The sequence below is a fragment of the Oncorhynchus gorbuscha genome, linkage group LG15, assembly GCF_021184085.1.
Source record: "Oncorhynchus gorbuscha isolate QuinsamMale2020 ecotype Even-year linkage group LG15, OgorEven_v1.0, whole genome shotgun sequence".
NCBI lineage: Eukaryota > Metazoa > Chordata > Actinopteri > Salmoniformes > Salmonidae > Oncorhynchus > Oncorhynchus gorbuscha.
In genome coordinates this window covers 839,441-853,189 of record NC_060187.1, presented here as the reverse complement: position 1 = coordinate 853,189, position 13,749 = coordinate 839,441, and the positions used below count along the sequence as shown (strand labels likewise).

Below are 13,749 nucleotides of genomic sequence, written 5' to 3'. Positions count from 1 at the left end.
GACTGTCCCCCTACTACATCCATCCAGCCACAATGTCCCCCTACTCCATCCTAACCATCCATCCATCCTGACTGTCCCCCTACTCCATCCTAACCATCCAGCCTGACTGTCCCCCTACTCCATCCCTAACCATCCACCCTGACTGTCCCCCTACTCCATCCCTAACCATCCATCCAGCCAGACTGTCCCCCTACTCCATCCCTAACCATCCAGCCTGACTGTCCCCCTACTCCATCCTAACCATCCATCCAGCCAGACTGTCCCCCTACTCCATCCCTAACAATCCATCCAGCCTGACTGTCCCCCTACTACATCCTAACCATCCAGCCTGACTGTCCCCCTACTCCATCCTAACCATCCATCCAGCCAGACTGTCCCCCTACTCCATCCTAACCATCCACCCTGACTGTCCCCCTACTCCATCCTAACCATCCATCCTGACTGTCCCCCTACTCCATCCTTAACCATCCACCCTGACTGTCCCCCTACTCCATCCTAACCATCCATCCATCCTGACTGTCCCCCTACTCCATCCTAACCATCCATCCAGCCAGACTGTCCCCCTACTCCATCCTAACCATCCACCCTGACTGTCCCCCTACTCCATCCTAACCATCCATCCAGAATATCCCCCTACTCCATCCTAACCATCCATCCTGACTGTCCCCCTACTCCATCCCTAACCATCCATCCAGCCTGACTGGCCCCCCCTACTCCATCCATCCATCCTGACTGTCCCCCTACTCCATAACCATCCAGCCTGACTGTCCCCTACTCCATCCATCCATCCTGACTGTCCCCCTACTCCATCCCTAACCATCCATCCTGACTGTCCCCCTACTCCATCCCTAACCATCCACCCTGACTGTCCCCCTACTCCATCCCTAACCATCCATCCATCCTGACTGTCCCCCTACTCCATCCTAACCATCCATCCAGCCTGACTGTCCCCCTACTCCATCCCTAACATCCATCCTGACTGTCCCCCTACTCCATCCTAACCATCCATCCAGCCTGACTGTCCCCCTACTCCATCCCTAACCATCCATCCAGCCTGACTGTCCCCCTACTCCATCCTAACCATCCATCCAGCCTGACTGTTCCCCTACTCCATCCCTAACCATCCATCCAGCCAGACTGTCCCCTACTCCATCCTAACCATCCACCCAGACTGTCCCTCTACTCCATCCCTAACCATCCATCCATCCTGACTGTCCCCCTACTCCATCCCTAACCATCCACCCTGACTGTCCCCCTACTCCATCCCTAACCATCCATCCAGCCAGACTGTCCCCCTACTCCATCCCTAACCATCCAGCCTGACTGTCCCCTACTCCATCCTAACCATCCATCCAGCCAGACTGTCCCCCTACTCCATCCCTAACAATCCATCCAGCCTGACTGTCCCCCTACTACATCCTAACCATCCAGCCTGACTGTCCCCCTACTCCATCCCTAGCCATCCATCTTGACTGTTCCCCTACTCCATCCCTAACCATCCATCCAGCCTGACTGTCCCCCTACTCCATCCCTAACCATCCATCCATCCTGACTGTCCTCCTACTCCATCCCTAACCATCCACCCAGCCACTGTCCCCCTACTCCATCCCTAAACATCCATCCTGACTGTCCCCTACTAAATCCCTAACCATCCATCCATCCTGACTGTCCCCCTACTCCATCCCTAACCATCCATCCAGCCTGACTGTCCCCCTACTACATCCCTAACCATCCATCCTGACTGTCCCCCTACTCCATCCCTAACCATCCATCCTGACTGTCCCCCTACTCCATCCCTAACCATCCACCCATCCTGACTGTCCCCCTACTCCATCCCTAACCATCCATCCATCCTGACTGTCTCCCTACTCCATCCCTAACCATCCACCCTGACTGTCCCCCTACTCCATCCCTAACCATCCATCCTGGCTGTCTGCCTACTCCATCCCTAACCATCCACCCATCCTGACTGTCCCCCTACTCCATCCCTAACCATCCACCCATCCTGACTGTCCCCCTACTCCATCCAGACTGTCCCCCTACTCCATCCCTAACCATCCATCCAGACTGTCCCCCTACTCCATCCCTAACCATCCATCCTGACTGTCCCCCTACTCCATCCTAACCATCCATCTAAACTGTCCCCCTACTCCATCCCTAACCATCCATCCAGCCTGACTGTCCCCCTACTACATCCCTAACCATCCATCCTGACTGTCCCCCTACTCCATCCTAACCATCCATCCATCCTGACTGTCCCCCTACTCCATCCCTAACCATCCATCCATCCAGACTGTCCCCCTACTCCATCCAACCATCCATCTAAACTGTCCCCCTACTCCATCCCTAACCATCCATCCATCCAGACTGTCCCCCTACTCCATCCTAACCATCCAGCCTGACTGTCCCCCTACTCCATCCTAACCATCCATCTAAACTGTCCCCCTACTCCATCCTAACCATCCATCTAAACTGTCCCCCTACTCCATCCCTAACCATCCAGCCAGACTGTCCCCCTACTCCATCCATCCATCCTGACTGTCCCCCTACTCCATTCATCCATCCTGACTGTCCCCCTACTCCATCCATCCGGCCTGACTGTCCCCCTACTCCATTCATCCATCCTGACTGTCCCTCTACTCCATCCATCCAGCCTGACTGTCCCCCTACTCCATCCTAACCATCCATCCAGCCTGACTGTCCCCCTACTCCATCCATCCAGCCTGACTGTCCCCCTACTCCATCCTAACCATCCATCCATCCTGACTGTCCCCCTACGCCAGGGACTGAGAAGGGATCCCACTCAGATAGTGTAATCGACCATGTCCAAGAAAGGGAGGGGCTAGACAGACAGGCTGAGTGGTTCTTGTTGGCTTGAAAATAAGCCTAAAGACACTAGGGCAAACGGAGGCCCCTGCAAACGTGCAGCCCTGACATTGAGTAAGTTTACATGCACACTAATAATTGAATATTAAACATTATGGCAGTAGTAATTTAAACACCTTCTCTTAAAATCAGCATAAGTTAATAATACAAGTAAACATACGCTGATTAAAACACCTGGTTTTCTGAGCAATGTTTTGAATGATTCGGACAAGTAAACACCTTAATGGGCGTTCCAGTGGTGCGTTTGATCCGCGCACGTGCCAGCACCAGCCGAGCGGGCCTAAGCGGGCCTCCCCTTTAAAGCGGGCCTCCCCCTTTGGGGCGGCGGGCCTCCCCTTTGGGGGGCGGGCCTCCCCTTTGCGCGGGCCTCCCCCTTTGGGGCGAGCGGGCCTCCCCCTTTGGGGCGAGCGGGCCTCCCCCTTTGGGGCGAGCGGGCCTCCCCCTTTGGGGCGAGCGGGCCTCCCCCTTTGGGGCGAGTGAGGGGAGTATGCATTTTAGTAAACATACACATTTTATCAAATCAAATACGCTTCCCAAAAAGAACATGGTCGCTGTATAAGAACGTTTATATTGATTGAAGTCCCAACAGGTAGCCTGATTTCAGTCCATGTAAACAGAATTATTAGGGAAATCGTTCTCGCAAATGTTTTATTCAAACTATTATATTAATCTGACAGTCCACAATAATGGTATGATCGTGTGCCTTACTCATTGGCAGCTCACCTGCATAGCTAGACGTTCGGCTCATCACAGACAGATCACTTCTGTGGGTGAATTCATTCAAATGAGGAGAGACTTTGAACTGTGGACTCATGTTGGGTGTAGCTAGCAGGTTACAACTGAACTCAGAATGGAGTGAGGCAGTGCAGTGGAAGGTTTCTATACAACACAGACTGTGGACTTGTCACATTGATTGGGTTGTGTGAATGTGTACAAGCAAGTAACACAACAAGATGTCAGAACTATGTAGCTACCTTTAAAATGCAGATTCAGGATCAGACTTGTTTGACTAGCAAGCCCTTCCCTGTCTGAACCAATTAAGATCTGTCCCCCCTTACCAACTACGGGAACAAGGGCAATCACAGAGACCAAACAATGAGCAGGAGTTCTGACCATCCGTAGTGTTTGGTGACTTGTTAGCGAACGAGTAAATGAAAGGAAAAGCAAGGTGATTCAATGACGTCAGAAAATATTCACACCCCTTTTTCCACATAACGTTACACAGCCTGAATTTAGGGATACAATTGAGATTGTTTTGGTCACTGGCCAAAACACACACAATACCCCATAATGTCAAAGTGGAATTATGTTTATTGAAATGGTTACAAATTAATTAATAAATGAAAAATGTGTATGTCTTGAGTCAATAAGTATTCAACCGCTAAATAAGTTGTTTAACATGATTTTGAATGACGACATCTGTAAGGTCCCTCAGTCCAGCACTGAACTTCAAAACAGATTCAACCAAAGACCAGGGATGTTTTCCAAAGCCTGATGGGTAAAATGTTTAAAAAAAGCACACCTTGAATATCCCTTTGATCATGGTGAAGTTATTACACTTTGGATGGTTTATCAATACACCCAATCACTACAAAGATACAGGCGTCCTTCCTAACTCAGTTGCCGGAGAAGAAGGAAACTGCTCAGGGATTTCACCATGAGGCCAATGGTGAATTTAAAACAGTTACAGAGTTTAATGGATGTGATAGGAGAGAACTGAGGATGGATCAACAACATTGTATTTACTCCACAATACTAAACTAATTGACAGAGTGAAAAGAAGTATTCTGTACAGAATACTAATACTCCAAAATCTTGTTTGCAACAAGGCACTAAAGTAATACTGTAAAAGACTTGGCAAAGTAATACACTTTTTGAAGTTGTAAATGAGAACTTGTTCTCAACTGGCCTACCTGGTTAAATAAAAAAATACCATTTAAAAAAAGTCTGGTTAGCTTCAGCTAAGATCACGCAAAGGTTGCGGGTTTGATACCCGTACTGGACAAGTTCTATTTTGGGGCGGCAGGTAGCCTAGTGGTTAGAGAGTTGGACCGGGAGGCAGGTAGCCTAGTGGTTAGAGAGTTGGACCGGGAGGCAGGTAGCCTAGTGGTCAGAGAGTTGGACCGGGAGGCAGGTAGCCTAGTGGTCAGAGAGTTGGACTGGGAGGCAGGTAGCCTAGTGGTTAGAGTGTTGGACCGGGAGGCAGGTAGTCTAGTGGTTAGAGTGTCATTCGGGAGACAGGTAGCCTAGTGGTTAGAGAGTTGGACCGGGAGGCAGGTAGCCTAGTGGTTACAGAGTTGGACCAGGAGGCAGGTAGCCTAGTGGTTAGAGAGTTGGACCGGGAGGCAGGTAGCCTAGTGGTTAGAGAGTTGGACCGGGATGCAGGTAGCCTAGTGGTTAGAGAGTTGGTATCAGGTAGCCTAGTGGTTAGAGAGTTTCGGGTATCAGGTAGCCTAGTGGTTAGAGAGTTGGACCGGGAGGCAGGTAGCCTAGTGGTTAGAGAGTAGGACCGGGAGGCAGGTAGCCTAGTGGTCAGAGAGTTGGACCGGGAGGCAGGTAGCCTAGTGGTTAGAGAGTTGGACCGGGAGGCAGGTAGCCTAGTGGTCAGAGAGTTGGACCGGGAGGCAGGTAGCCTAGTGGTCAGAGAGTTGGACCGGGAGGCAGGTAGCCTAGTGGTTAGAGAGTTGGACCGGGAGGCAGGTAGCCTAGTGGTTAGAGAGTAGGACCAGGAGGCAGGTAGCCTAGTGGTTAGAGAGTTGGACCGGGAGGCAGGTAGCCTAGGACCGGGAGGCAGGTAGCCTAGTGGTTAGAGTTGGACCGGGAGGCAGGTAGCCTAGTGGTTAGAGAGTTGGACCGGGAGGCAGGTAGCCTAGTGGTTAGAGAGTTGGACCGGGAGGCAGGTAGCCTAGTGGTTAGAGTGTAGAGGCGGCAGGTAGCCTAGTGGTTAGAGAGTTGGACCGGGAGGCAGGTAGCCTAGTGGTTAGAGAGTTGGACCGGGAGGCAGGTAGCCTAGTGGTTAGAGAGTTGGACCGGAAGGCAGGTAGCCTAGTGGTTAGAGAGTTGGACCGGAAGGCAGGTAGCCTAGTGGTTAGAGTGTCAAAGTGGTTAGTGGTTAGAGAGTTGGACCGGGACGCAGGTAGCCAAGTGGTTAGATAGTTAGCCTAGTGGTTAAGAGTTGGACTGGGAGGCAGGTAGCCTAGTGGTTAGAGTGTTGGACCGGGAGGCAGGTAGCCTAGTGGTTAGAGAGTAGGACCGGGAGGCAGGTAGCCTAGTGGTTAGAGAGTTGGACCGGGAGGCAGGTAGCCTAGTGGTTAGAGAGTTGGACCGGGAGGCAGGTAGCCTAGTGGTTAGAGTGTAGAGGCGGCAGGTAGCCTAGTGGTTAGAGAGTTGGACCGGGAGGCAGGTAGCCTAGTGGTTAGAGTGTAGAGGCGGCAGGTAGCCTAGTGGTTAGAGAGTAGAGGCGGCAGGTAGCCTAGTGGTTAGAGAGTTGGACCGGGAGGCAGGTAGCCTAGTGGTTAGAGTGTAGAGGCGGCAGGTAGCCTAGTGGTTAGAGAGTTGGACCGGGAGGCAGGTAGCCTAGTGGTTAGAGTTGGACCGGGAGGCAGGTAGCCTAGTGGTTAGAGTGTAGAGGCGGCAGGTAAGGCGGCAGGTAGCCTAGTGGTTAGAGTTGGAGCCTAGTGGTTAGAGTGTAGAGGCGGAGTAGCCTAGTGGTTAGAGAGTTGGACCGGGAGGCAGGTAGCCTAGTGGTTAGAGAGTAGGACCGGGAGGCAGGTAGCCTAGTGGTTAGAGTGTAGAGGCGGCAGGTAGCCTAGTGGTTAGAGAGTTGGACCGGGAGGCAGGTAGCCTAGTGGTTAGAGAGTAGGACCGGGAGGCAGGTAGCCTAGTGGTTAGAGTGTAGAGGTGGCAGTAGCCTAGTGGTTAGAACAAGGCAGGTAGCCTAGTGGTTAGAGAGTTGGACCGGGAGGCAGGAGCCTAGTGGTTAGAAAGGCGGCACAGCCTAGTGGTTAGAGAGTTGGACCGGAGAGGCAGGTAGCCTAGTGGTTCAGTTGGACCGGGAGGCAGGTAGCCTAGTGGTTAGAAGTTGGACCGGGAGGCAGGTAGCCTAGTGGTTAGAGAGTTGGACCGGGAGGCAGGTAGCCTAGTGGTTAGAGAGTAGGACCGGGAGGCAGGTAGCCTAGTGGTTAGAGAGTAGGACCGGGAGGCAGGTAGCCTAGTGGTTAGAGAGTTGGACCGGGAGGCAGGTAGCCTAGTGGTTAGAGAGTTGGACCGGGAGGCAGGTAGCCTAGTGGTTAGAGTGTAGAGGCGGCAGGTAGCCTAGTGGTTAGAGAGTTGGACCGGGAGGCAGCTAGCCTAGTGGTTAGAGAGTTGGACCGGGAGGCAGGTAGCCTAGTGGTTAGAGAGTTGGACCGGAAGGCAGGTAGCCTAGTGGTCAGAGAGTTGGACCGGGAGGCAGGTAGCCTAGTGGTTAGAGAGTTGGACCGGAAGGCAGGTAGCCTAGTGGTTAGAGTGTAGAGGCAGCAGGTAGCCTAGTGGTTAGAGAGTTGGACCGGGAGGCAGGTAGCCTAGTGGTTAGAGAGCAGGACCGGGAGGCAGGTAGCCTAGTGGTTAGAGTTAGAGGCGACAGGTAGCCTAGTGGTTAGAGAGTTGGACCGGGAGGCAGGTAGCCTAGTGGTTAGAGAGTTGGACCGGGAGGCAGGTAGCCTAGTGGTTAGAGAGTTGGACCGGGAGGCAGGTAGCCTAGTGGTTAGGCAGGTAGCCTAGTGGTTAGAGAGTTGGACCGGGAGGCAGGTAGCCTAGTGGTTAGAGAGTTGGACCGGGAGGCAGGTAGCCTAGTGGTTAGAGAGTAGGACCGGGAGGCAGGTAGCCTAGTGGTTAGAGAGTTGGACCGGGAGGCAGGTAGCCTAGTGGTTAGAGAGTTGGACCGGGAGGCAGGTAGCCTAGTGGTTAGAGTGTAGAGGCGGCAGGTAGCCTAGTGGTTAGAGAGTTGGACCGGGAGGCAGGTAGCCTAGTGGTTAGAGAGTTGGACCGGGAGGCAGGTAGCCTAGTGGTTAGAGAGTTGGACCGGGAGGCAGGTAGCCTAGTGGTTAGAGGTAGAGGCGGCAGGTAGCCTAGTGGTTAGAGAGTTGGACCGGGAGGCAGGTAGCCATGTAGGCGGCAGGTAGCCTAGTGGTTAGAGAGTTGGACCGGGAGGCAGGTAGCCTAGTGGTTAGAGAGTAGGACCGGGAGGCAGGTAGCCTAGTGGTTAGAGTGTTGGACCGGGCGGCAGGTAGCCTAGTGGTTAGAGAGTTGGACCGGGAGGCAGGTAGCCTAGTGGTTAGAGAGTAGGACCGGGAGGCAGGTAGCCTAGTGGTTAGAGTGTAGAGGCGGCAGGTAGCCTAGTGGTTAGAGAGTTGGACCGGGAGGCAGGTAGCCTAGTGGTTAGAGTGTAGAGGCGGCAGGTAGCCTAGTGGTTAGAGAGTTGGACCGGGAGGCAGGTAGCCTAGTGGTTAGAGAGTTGGACCGGGAGGCAGGTAGCCTAGTGGTTAGAGTTGGACCGGAAGGCAGGTAGCCTAGTGGTCAGAGAGTTGGACCGGGAGGCAGGTAGCCTAGTGGTTAGAGAGTTGGACCGGAAGGCAGGTAGCCTAGTGGTTAGAGTGTAGAGGCAGCAGGTAGCCTAGTGGTTAGAGAGTTGGACCGGGAGGCAGGTAGCCTAGTGGTTAGAGAGTTGGACCGGGAGGCAGGTAGCCTAGTGGTTAGAGAGTTGGACCGGGAGGCAGGTAGCCTAGTGGTTAGAGTGTAGAGGCGGCAGGTAGCCTAGTGGTTAGAGAGTTGGACCGGGAGGCAGGTAGCCTAGTGGTTAGAGAGTTGGACCGGGAGGCAGGTAGCCTAGTGGTAGAGAGTAGGACCGGGAGGCAGGTAGCCTAGTGGTTAGAGAGTTGGACCGGGAGGCAGGTAGCCTAGTGGTTAGAGAGTTGGACCGGGAGGCAGGTAGCCTAGTGGTTAGAGAGTTGGACCGGGAGGCAGGTAGCCTAGTGGTTAGAGTGTAGAGGCGGCAGGTAGCCTAGTGGTTAGAGAGTTGGACCGGGAGGCAGGTAGCCTAGTGGTTAGAGGTTGGACCGGGAGGCAGGTAGCCTAGTGGTTAGAGAGTTGGACCGGGAGGCAGGTAGCCTAGTGGTTAGAGTGTAGAGGCGGCAGGTAGCCTAGTGGTTAGAGAGTTGGACCGGGAGGCAGGTAGCCTAGTGGTTAGAGTGTAGAGGCGGCAGGTAGCCTAGTGGTTAGAGAGTTGGACCGGGAGGCAGGTAGCCTAGTGGTTAGAGAGTTGGACCGGGAGGCAGGTAGCCTAGTGGTTAGAGTGTAGAGGCGGCAGGTAGCCTAGTGGTTAGAGTTGGACCGGGAGGCAGGTAGCCTAGTGGTTAGAGTGTAGAGGCGGCAGGTAGCCTAGTGGTTAGAGAGTTGGACCGGGAGGCAGCTAGCCTAGTGGTTAGAGTTGGACCGGGAGGCAGGTAGCCTAGTGGAGAGAGTTGGACCGGAAGGCAGGTAGCCTAGTGGTCAGAGAGTTGGACCGGGAGGCAGGTAGCCTAGTGGTTAGAGAGTTGGACCGGGAGGCAGGTAGCCTAGTGGTTAGAGTGTAGAGGCAGCAGGTAGCCTAGTGGTTAGAGAGTTGGACCGGGAGGCAGGTAGCCTAGTGGTTAGAGAGTTGGACCGGGAGGCAGGTAGCCTAGTGGTTAGAGAGTAGGACCGGGAGGCAGGTAGCCTAGTGGTTAGAGAGTTGGACCGGGAGGCAGGTAGCCTAGTGGTTAGAGAGTTGGACCGGGAGGCAGGTAGCCTAGTGGTTAGAGTGTAGAGGCGGCAGGTAGCCTAGTGGTTAGAGAGTTGGACCGGGAGGCAGGTAGCCTAGTGGTTAGTGGACCGGGAGGCAGGTAGCCTAGTGGTTAGAGAGTTGGACCGGGAGGCAGGTAGCCTAGTGGTTAGAGTGTAGAGGCGGCAGGTAGCCTAGTGGTTAGAGAGTTGGACCGGGAGGCAGGTAGCCTAGTGGTTAGAGTGTAGAGGCGGCAGGTAGCCTAGTGGTTAGAGAGTTGGACCGGGAGGCAGGTAGCCTAGTGGTTAGAGAGTAGGACCGGGAGGCAGGTAGCCTAGTGGTTAGAGTGGAGGCAGGTAGCCTAGTGGTTAGAGAGTTGGACCGGGAGGCAGGTAGCCTAGTGGTTAGAGAGTAGGACCGGGAGGCAGGTAGCCTAGTGGTTAGAGTGTGGAGGAGGCAGGTAGCCTAGTGGTTAGAGAGTTGGACCGGGAGGCAGGTAGCCTAGTGGTTAGAGTGTAGAGGCGGCAGGTAGCCTAGTGGTTAGAGAGTTGGACCGGGAGGCAGCTAGCCTAGTGGTTAGAGAGTTGGACCGGGAGGCAGGTAGCCTAGTGGTTAGAGTTGGACCGGAAGGCAGGTAGCCTAGTGGTCAGAGAGTTGGACCGGGAGGCAGGTAGCCTAGTGGTTAGAGAGTTGGACCGGAAGGCAGGTAGCCTAGTGGTTAGAGTGTAGAGGCAGCAGGTAGCCTAGTGGTTAGAGAGTTGGACCGGGAGGCAGGTAGCCTAGTGGTTAGAGAGTAGGACCGGGAGGCAGGTAGCCTAGTGGTTAGAGTGTAGAGGCGACAGGTAGCCTAGTGGTTAGAGAGTTGGACCGGGAGGCAGGTAGCCTAGTGGTTAGAGAGTTGGACCGGGAGGCAGGTAGCCTAGTGGTTAGAGAGTTGGACCGGGAGGCAGGTAGCCTAGTGGTTAGAGAGTAGGACCGGGAGGCAGGTAGCCTAGTGGTTAGAGAGTTGGACCGGGAGGCAGGTAGCCTAGTGGTTAGAGAGTTGGACCGGGAGGCAGGTAGCCTAGTGGTTAGAGAGTAGGACCGGGAGGCAGGTAGCCTAGTGGTTAGAGAGTTGGACCGGGAGGCAGGTAGCCTAGTGGTTAGAGAGTTGGACCGGGAGGCAGGTAGCCTAGTGGTTAGAGTGTAGAGGCGGCAGGTAGCCTAGTGGTTAGAGAGTTGGACCGGGAGGCAGGTAGCCTAGTGGTTAGAGAGTTGGACCGGGAGGCAGGTAGCCTAGTGGTTAGAGAGTTGGACCGGGAGGCAGGTAGCCTAGTGGTTAGAGTGTAGAGGCGGCAGGTAGCCTAGTGGTTAGAGAGTTGGACCGGGAGGCAGGTAGCCTAGTGGTTAGGTAGAGGCGGCAGGTAGCCTAGTGGTTAGAGAGTTGGACCGGGAGGCAGGTAGCCTAGTGGTTAGAGTAGGACCGGGAGGCAGGTAGCCAGTGGTTAGAGTGTAGAGGCGGCAGGTAGCCTAGTGGTTAGAGAGTTGGACCGGGAGGCAGGTAGCCTAGTGGTTAGAGAGTAGGACCGGGAGGCAGGTAGCCTAGTGGTTAGAGTGTAGAGGCGGCAGGTAGCCTAGTGGTTAGAGAGTTGGACCGGGAGGCAGGTAGCCTAGTAGAGGCGGCAGGTAGCCTAGTGGTTAGAGAGTTGGACCGGGAGGCAGCTAGCCTAGTGGTTAGAGAGTTGGACCGGGAGGCAGGTAGCCTAGTGGTTAGAGTTGGACCGGAAGGCAGGTAGCCTAGTGGTCAGAGAGTTGGACCGGGAGGCAGGTAGCCTAGTGGTTAGAGAGTTGGACCGGGAGGCAGGTAGCCTAGTGGTTAGAGTGTAGAGGCGGCAGGTAGCCTAGTGGTTAGAGAGTTGGACCGGGAGGCAGGTAGCCTAGTGGTTAGAGAGTAGGACCGGGAGGCAGGTAGCCTAGTGGTTAGAGTGTAGAGGCGACAGGTAGCCTAGTGGTTAGAGAGTTGGACCGGGAGGCAGGTAGCCTAGTGGTTAGAGAGTTGGACCGGGAGGCAGGTAGCCTAGTGGTTAGAGAGTTGGACCGGGAGGCAGGTAGCCTAGTGGTTAGAGAGTAGGACCGGGAGGCAGGTAGCCTAGTGGTTAGAGAGTTGGACCGGGAGGCAGGTAGCCTAGTGGTTAGAGAGTTGGACCGGGAGGCAGGTAGCCTAGTGGTTAGAGAGTTGGCGGGAGGGTAGCCTAGTGGTTAGAGAGTTGGACCGGGAGGCAGGTAGCCTAGTGGTTAGAGAGTTGGACCGGAAGGCAGGTAGCCTAGTGGTCAGAGAGTTGGACCGGGAGGCAGGTAGCCTAGTGGTTAGAGAGTTGGACCGGAAGGTTGCTAGTTCAAATCCCCGAGCTGACAAGGTAAAAATCTGTCGTTCTGCCCCTGAACAGGCAGTTAACCCACTGTTCCTCGGCCGTCATTGTAAATACGAATTTGTTCTTAACTGATTTGCTTCCCGGTTAAGGTTCAATTGAAAAAGTCAAGGGGTATGAATCCTTCTTGATGGCTCTATAGAATTAGTCAAACATGTGCTTGGCTCTCAGTTCAACTAGCTAGTTAGCGACATGTTTCGCTCATACCACGCTAAATATGACTTAGTGTAACTACATTGGTTTCCTTCATTGAAATGGTTATTTAGGCGCCTAGTTAGCGTGCTTTTTTAAACCATTCTAACTAGCTACCTAGCTCGTTAGCGGCCATCTGCTACATGTAGGTGGGATTCATTGACAGTCTGTCCTTGAATGTATTTCGGTACTGAACAAATTCTGCTCAAGGAACACGGATTTAGTGTTATAGCTAGTACCGGGCTGGGCAGGAAAAATGAAGTAAAGCAGAGTTATATCTAGGAGAGCCTGAGATTCATACCATGTCCTCCAGCTCGCGACTGGTTCGGTTAGCTGCGCCGTCTTGGCCCTGGACGGGGCTCGCGCTGCCTTCTGGAGTTGTCCGTTCCCCATTCCGTTTCCCCGGTGAGTCCTTCGTCTTGCTGCGGTTCCACAGGTAAACAGCTCCTACACCCAGCACTATGGGGGTTCCGATCAGGAGGGCCAGCTGCCAGCGAGGGAGACTGCTCCCGGACTGCGGCTCAACGGGCTTTGAAGCGGCCATCATCCACCATGCAAGGAGAGCACACAACACTGCTTACACTACCGACTCCGTTATCGGCGAGGTCATTGCAGAAACAGCGGAATCTTGGGATACTGGCGGGCGCCTTGCAACTGCAACCGGGGCGAGGTACTCTGTACTTCCGGACTACACAGGACAACAACAACAAAAACACCACTGCAAAATGACATGCAGTGTAAGGGCCCCATCTAGTGTACGTTGTATGTAATGGAGGCTGCATCAAATTCATATCAACAGACCCACCTTGACTATGAGAGATACAGTATGTCTGTATTTGTTGTGCTTTACCACCTGTGCTTTACCACTGATAAAGATGGTCATTATTTAACACTCACATAAACTGTTGATGTTATTAACCTTTATTTTAACAAGGTGTCATATTGAAACCAACGCTGCATTCGAATACCCATACTAACAGACTGTATACTACATACTGTATACTATATACTATTAGTCTATAGGTCTAGAGACTAGAGCTGTGTTCCAATACCCATACTAACAGACTGTATACTACATACTATATACTATTAGTCTATAGGTCTAGAGACTAGAGCTGTGTTCCAATACCCATACTAACAGACAATACATACTATATACCCATACTAACAGACTGCTCCAATATACTACTGTATACTACATACTATATACTATTAGTCTATAGGTCTAGAGACTAGAGCTGTGTTCCAATACCCATACCAACATAATGTATACTATATACTATATACTATATACAACTCTTCAGAACAACAACGCTTTCAACGTTTTGGTGTCAACAAATGGTAACGTACCCTGTTATTGCTGAGAAAGCTCTGGAGATTTTCATACCGTTTGTTACAACATATCTTTGCGAGCAATCCTTTGAGGATGCTGGACTTAATAATGAAGAAAAGGAACAGACTTTGTTGCGAAAATGACATGAGAGT

General features: G+C 53.2%; 1 protein-coding gene across 1 annotated transcript in view; it reads right to left on the bottom strand.

The window, feature by feature from the left end:
- LOC123996603 (mitochondrial import receptor subunit TOM70-like) overlaps nt 1-12,887 on the bottom strand; it is a 41,053-nt gene extending 28,166 nt beyond the window's left edge. The window contains exon 1 of the mRNA XM_046300096.1: nt 12,566-12,887. Within this exon, the coding sequence (XP_046156052.1) occupies nt 12,566-12,811 (246 nt within the window). The 5' untranslated portion in view covers nt 12,812-12,887. The remainder of the gene's footprint in view (nt 1-12,565) is intronic.
- Nucleotides 12,888-13,749: the final 862 nt, after the last annotated feature.